The sequence below is a fragment of the Tupaia chinensis genome, unplaced genomic scaffold, assembly GCF_000334495.1.
Source record: "Tupaia chinensis unplaced genomic scaffold, TupChi_1.0 Scaffold144058_1, whole genome shotgun sequence".
Classification (NCBI taxonomy): Eukaryota; Metazoa; Chordata; class Mammalia; order Scandentia; family Tupaiidae; genus Tupaia; species Tupaia belangeri.
The window spans coordinates 1,787,315-1,791,910 of NW_006203910.1; the positions used below are offsets into that span (position 1 = coordinate 1,787,315).

Consider the following 4,596-nt stretch of genomic DNA (forward strand, 5'->3'; position numbering starts at 1 on the left):
AGGGAAGGGGTGGGGGGGGGGTCAGACAAGGAGGATGTCCCTGCACTTACTAGAAACTATTTGATCCTAAATGACTTTGGGTCTCTTCTGCTTTCCAGCTTGCGTCTGGGGTCACCCAAAGCCAATGGGCCTTGGCAGAATGGATGTGAGAAACTGCTCAACCAGTCCTCCAGTGAGTCCCTGGCTCTGCCCCCGCATAGCCCACCGCATCACCCTCTGCATGCCCCATTGGCTCAGTTGCCAGGCTCTCCTCCTACCAGGCTTTCTCCTGACTCGGAATTTCTTAATAACGCATCTAACATCCTCCCTCCCCTCCCATTGGTGCCCTCCCTCCCCTCCCACTCATTCCCACAGCAGGTTATGCACTTTGTCCCTGGCCTGGGCCTAGGCTGGGGGAAGGGAGGAGGAGGGCAGGAGGATGGGAGGCCCCTTTCTGGCCTTTGGCTGCAGCTCAGGAGGAGGATGGGAGGAAAGAAAACAAACATCCTAGAGGAACAGTGAAGAGGGACACGCAGGAGGGAGGGAATCAGGGGGCTAGAAGAGCCAATGGAAGGACAAGAGAGGAGGGCCTGGGGTATAAAGGTAAGCAGAAGACCCTGCAGACTGGAGTCAAAGGGGATCTTGTAGTCAGCTTTCTAGCTAGAGATCGGTGTGCTTTCCACTACCAGCACAGGGTTAAAGATCGTCTCCAGGCAGGGGTGGATTAGAAGGGGCAAAGTGGTGAGCGTGCCAGCAGTACCCTCAGCCACAGGACAGACATAACATGGCTGCCAACCGTGTCAGCTATGGGACCGCTGGTGCAGGCAGGTGTGGGTGGGAGGAGGCAGAAAGCGCATTCCTTTTATTTTTAAACAAACACGGAGGCCAGCAGATGGCATAACAGTTACGTCGCTGGACTCCCACATGGTTGACTACATTTCGAGTCCCGGACCTGGTGGCTTAAAACTCACACCAGGTGTGTGTGTGTGTGTGTGTGTGTGTGTGCATACCTGTCCAAAATCCTGAGAGGCGAATAGAGGGGATGGAACTGAGGAGCGGCCATCCCCCCGAAGGGGTGATTTCTTACTTTCTATCTCTCTGTCTCCCTAGTGAGTGCATGAGCTCTATAGCAAAAAATCTCTCTTAAAAAAAAAACAAAAACAAAAACAAAAAATGCAAACACAAACATGGCTATGTCATTGAGTAGAAACTAAGCCATGCTTTTAAAGATAAATGGTCTTTAAAGAAATGTCTGGCTTGGAGAGGGTCTCTCTGGGCAATGACTCAAACTTCTGGGGGTACTCATTCACTCTCCTCTGCCATCTGAGACCAGTGGAGGACAACCTGGGAAAGTCCTCCAGGGAGCCAGCCCTGTGGCCTGGTGGTTAAGGTGACTGGATCTCACGTGGCCTACTGCATGGTTCAAGTCCTGGACCCAGAGTGTGTGTGTGTGAGTGCTCAGAATCCAAAGAGAATGGTGAAGGGATTACAACATGGCCATCCCCCTAGGGAGTGCTTCCTACCCACTCCCCACCCCTGCAAGTGCATTAACCCTTTAGCAAAATTTTTTTTTTTAAAAAAAGGAAGAAAGAAAAAGTACCCAAGGTAGGATTATCAGGTTTATAAACTACAGGACACTTAACTGCATTTGAATTTCAAATAATGAACAATATGTTAGTATAGGTATGCCCCCAAGTAGCACATGGGACTTGCTTACAATAAAATGCTACTTATGGTTTCTTGAGATTCAAATGTAACTAGGTAAGCACGTTGTGGTTTTATTTGCTAAATTTGGGAACTTCACCCTAAAGTATTCCAAAGGGAGCCATTGCTGTGGCCTGGCCCAGTGCAGCTCTCAACCCAATCTCCATCCTGGACTCAGGTCGCATTACTGTAACAAAGGGTCCCCCTCCAAGCACTTCTATACCTCCATTTCCGCTTAGCTCGGGCACCTTAGCCTCGACTAACCAGTAACATCAGTAACTGCTCACCTCCTCCCCGAGCCAGGCCAGCCTAACCATCCCCAATCCTGGCCACAGGAGAGTCTGACGGCTCCTCTGGAGGCTGGCAGCCCAGGTGTCATTTCTCTAAGTGATGTATGTATCTCTGTGTGTTCGTGTCTTCTGTCATCTGATAGTACCTTCCAGTTACTGCAGTCAATACCACGGCACAGCTCGCAGCCCTCCGCCAGGAGATCCAGACCCAGAGTCTCTTTGCCTACATCATCCCAGACACGGACGCCCACATGGTGAGGGATGGCTCCTATCCCGCCTTGCCCTCTCCTCTACCTTCGTGCAGCCTATGAACACAGGCCACCCATAGGAGGCTGTGAAGTCTCGGAAGACGAAGGCAGAGAAAGGATCTGACAGGCAAACGGAAGAGCTTGGACATGATCGTTTTAGGGCAACTCTTTCAATGTCCTCTTTTGTATAGGAGAGTAGACATTCCCAAATGCCTCGACCTCAAGAAATGAGACTATAAACAACTTCAGAACTGATTTTGATCAGTTCCTAGATGGCAGATCCAGAATGAATGATTAGGACATCCCTACCCTAGAAGGTTAGAATAGGGCTTGGAAATTGGACTGGAACAACTTTAAGCTCCCTTCTGGCCTAGGCCCTCCATAACCTGTTGGATGGAGCAGTGAAATGATCCAGTCTCAGACTATGTGTTCTATCCATTCTGTTGCTAGTTACAGAAATACCTGAGTCTGGGTAATTTATAAAAATAGAGGTGTGTTTAGGTCACTGTTTAGATGTCCAAGATGAAGGTGTCACATCTGGTGGAGGGTCCTCTTGCTTATGGATCACATGGTGGAAAGCAGGCAGGACCTTGAGCAGGGCTATCCCGTTCCTTCTCCTTATAAACCCACCAGGATTCATTTCCCAGAGGCCCCACCTTTCAACACCATAATGGAATTAATTCTCAACATCATTACAATGGCTCACCAGATTTTAGCATAAGAATTTTGGGGGACACATTCAAACTCCAGCACTACGCAAGTGTGGGGTATCAGTCATGGGGAAGGGCAGACAGGAAACAAGATGGTCTGAACCTGAACTAACTTTCCCAAAGCAGCTCCCGTGTCCACTCATCCCACCTTTCCCACCACTGACTCCACCTCTACCCCCCATCCACCTCCCCAACACCAGCCCAGGTAGAAGAGAAGGCATTTCACTGTCAGTGAACTTGCTTGAATTAATTTTCTCATCTGTTGGGAAGAGCTAAGAACCTTAGGTAAGTATCTGAACTTTTCTGAGTCTCCATTTTCTCTCCTTGAAAATGGAACAATGAGATCTGTCTCCAAGGACTATAAGAATTAGAATACGATGACGTGTAAAGCCCTCTGCAGGAGTTATCCACGATGACCCTGTGTGCCACTCTATTCTGGGGAGGGATGGGGGTAGCTGGAGAGGAGGACCTGAAATAACCAAAAGATAGACTCCTTGAGTGCACAGAATTTGTGTTGTGGTTGGGGCAACAAGGCTCCTTTGTAGAACAGTCCTGTGGACCACTGAGTCCACTGCTGTATGGTGGTATTTAGACTCTCATCTCTTTAGATGGCTGGAGGAATTGCAGAGGGCTTTCTGGGAGAAAAGCACCAGTGTGCTTGACCTTATAGGACTGGTTAGAGCTGACCACTTAGAAAGAACTGAGATGTGGTTGGGGGCCTTCCTTGTGGGGTCCAATTCCATGAAGAAGGCTAATGACGGTGTTGTTGATTTCCTAGAGTGAGTACATCAGCAAAGCTGACGAGAGGCGTGCATGGATGACGGGCTTTACAGGGTCTGCAGGTGACAGCCATTACCCAACCCTGCTTGCTTCTGTTGGTAGATGAGAGGTAGTCACAGAGGACCTGGCTAATTCCTCAGCAGCTGGGACCTCAAGACCTAGTGTCCAGAGGCCTCTTCTACTCTCTTTTCTCTCTGCGCCTCCCCCTAGTTCCTCAAACTACCAGGTTCCCCAGGACACACATCTCATAGCCCACCAGCCACATTTCTGTGTACCGATGAGGTGGTTAGGCAGTTGTCCCTCTTGGCTTCCTTCCCATGATCACTGCCTCTGCCACAGTTAGGCCCAGCCCAGCATTCCCTAGGCTCCATTTTTGACATAGTTACTACTACATCTAGCCAATGTGGGCCCACTGATTCCCTTCATATCCTGGCTCATTTGGGGGCAAAGTTTGTCTATGGTGGTCTTTTTTACAGACATTATCACTTCTCATGGCCAAATGAGACACAAACATAGAGGCCCTTTCTGAGACCCCAGTTTCTGAAGTGGCCTCCTACCCTGGCTGGCCCTACCCCCTTCAATGAAACCCGTTTCTCTTGCCGATCCTCAAGTGTTCTTGGCTTTCAAGCTGCCCTGCTTCACCTGTCCTGAGTCGTTTTTTGTTTTGTTTTGTTTTGTTTTTTGTTTTTTGGTTTTTGGTTTTTTTTTTTACCAAAATTCTTGGGTTTGTCTTTCTCACCAGTCCTCAGCTAAGCATCTGGTTTGGGATCCCCACCAGCCACTGAGTCTTGACACTGGACCCATCTTTCCTCACAGCACTTACATGCAGCATCAGATCTTTGGGACTGCCAAAAACTCCCTCCTCCTGCAGAGTCCAGAGGCCCT

The 4,596-nt window shown here is 49.3% G+C and overlaps 1 protein-coding gene across 1 annotated transcript in view; it reads left to right on the top strand.

Annotated features, from left to right (window-relative positions):
* Positions 1–4,596, top strand: part of XPNPEP2 (X-prolyl aminopeptidase 2) — a 32,865-nt gene that overhangs the window by 2,785 nt on the left and 25,484 nt on the right. The window contains exons 2-4 of the mRNA XM_006165850.3: positions 99–172; positions 2,117–2,227; positions 3,710–3,773. Coding sequence (XP_006165912.1) covers positions 99–172; positions 2,117–2,227; positions 3,710–3,773 — 249 coding nt within the window. The remainder of the gene's footprint in view (positions 1–98; positions 173–2,116; positions 2,228–3,709; positions 3,774–4,596) is intronic.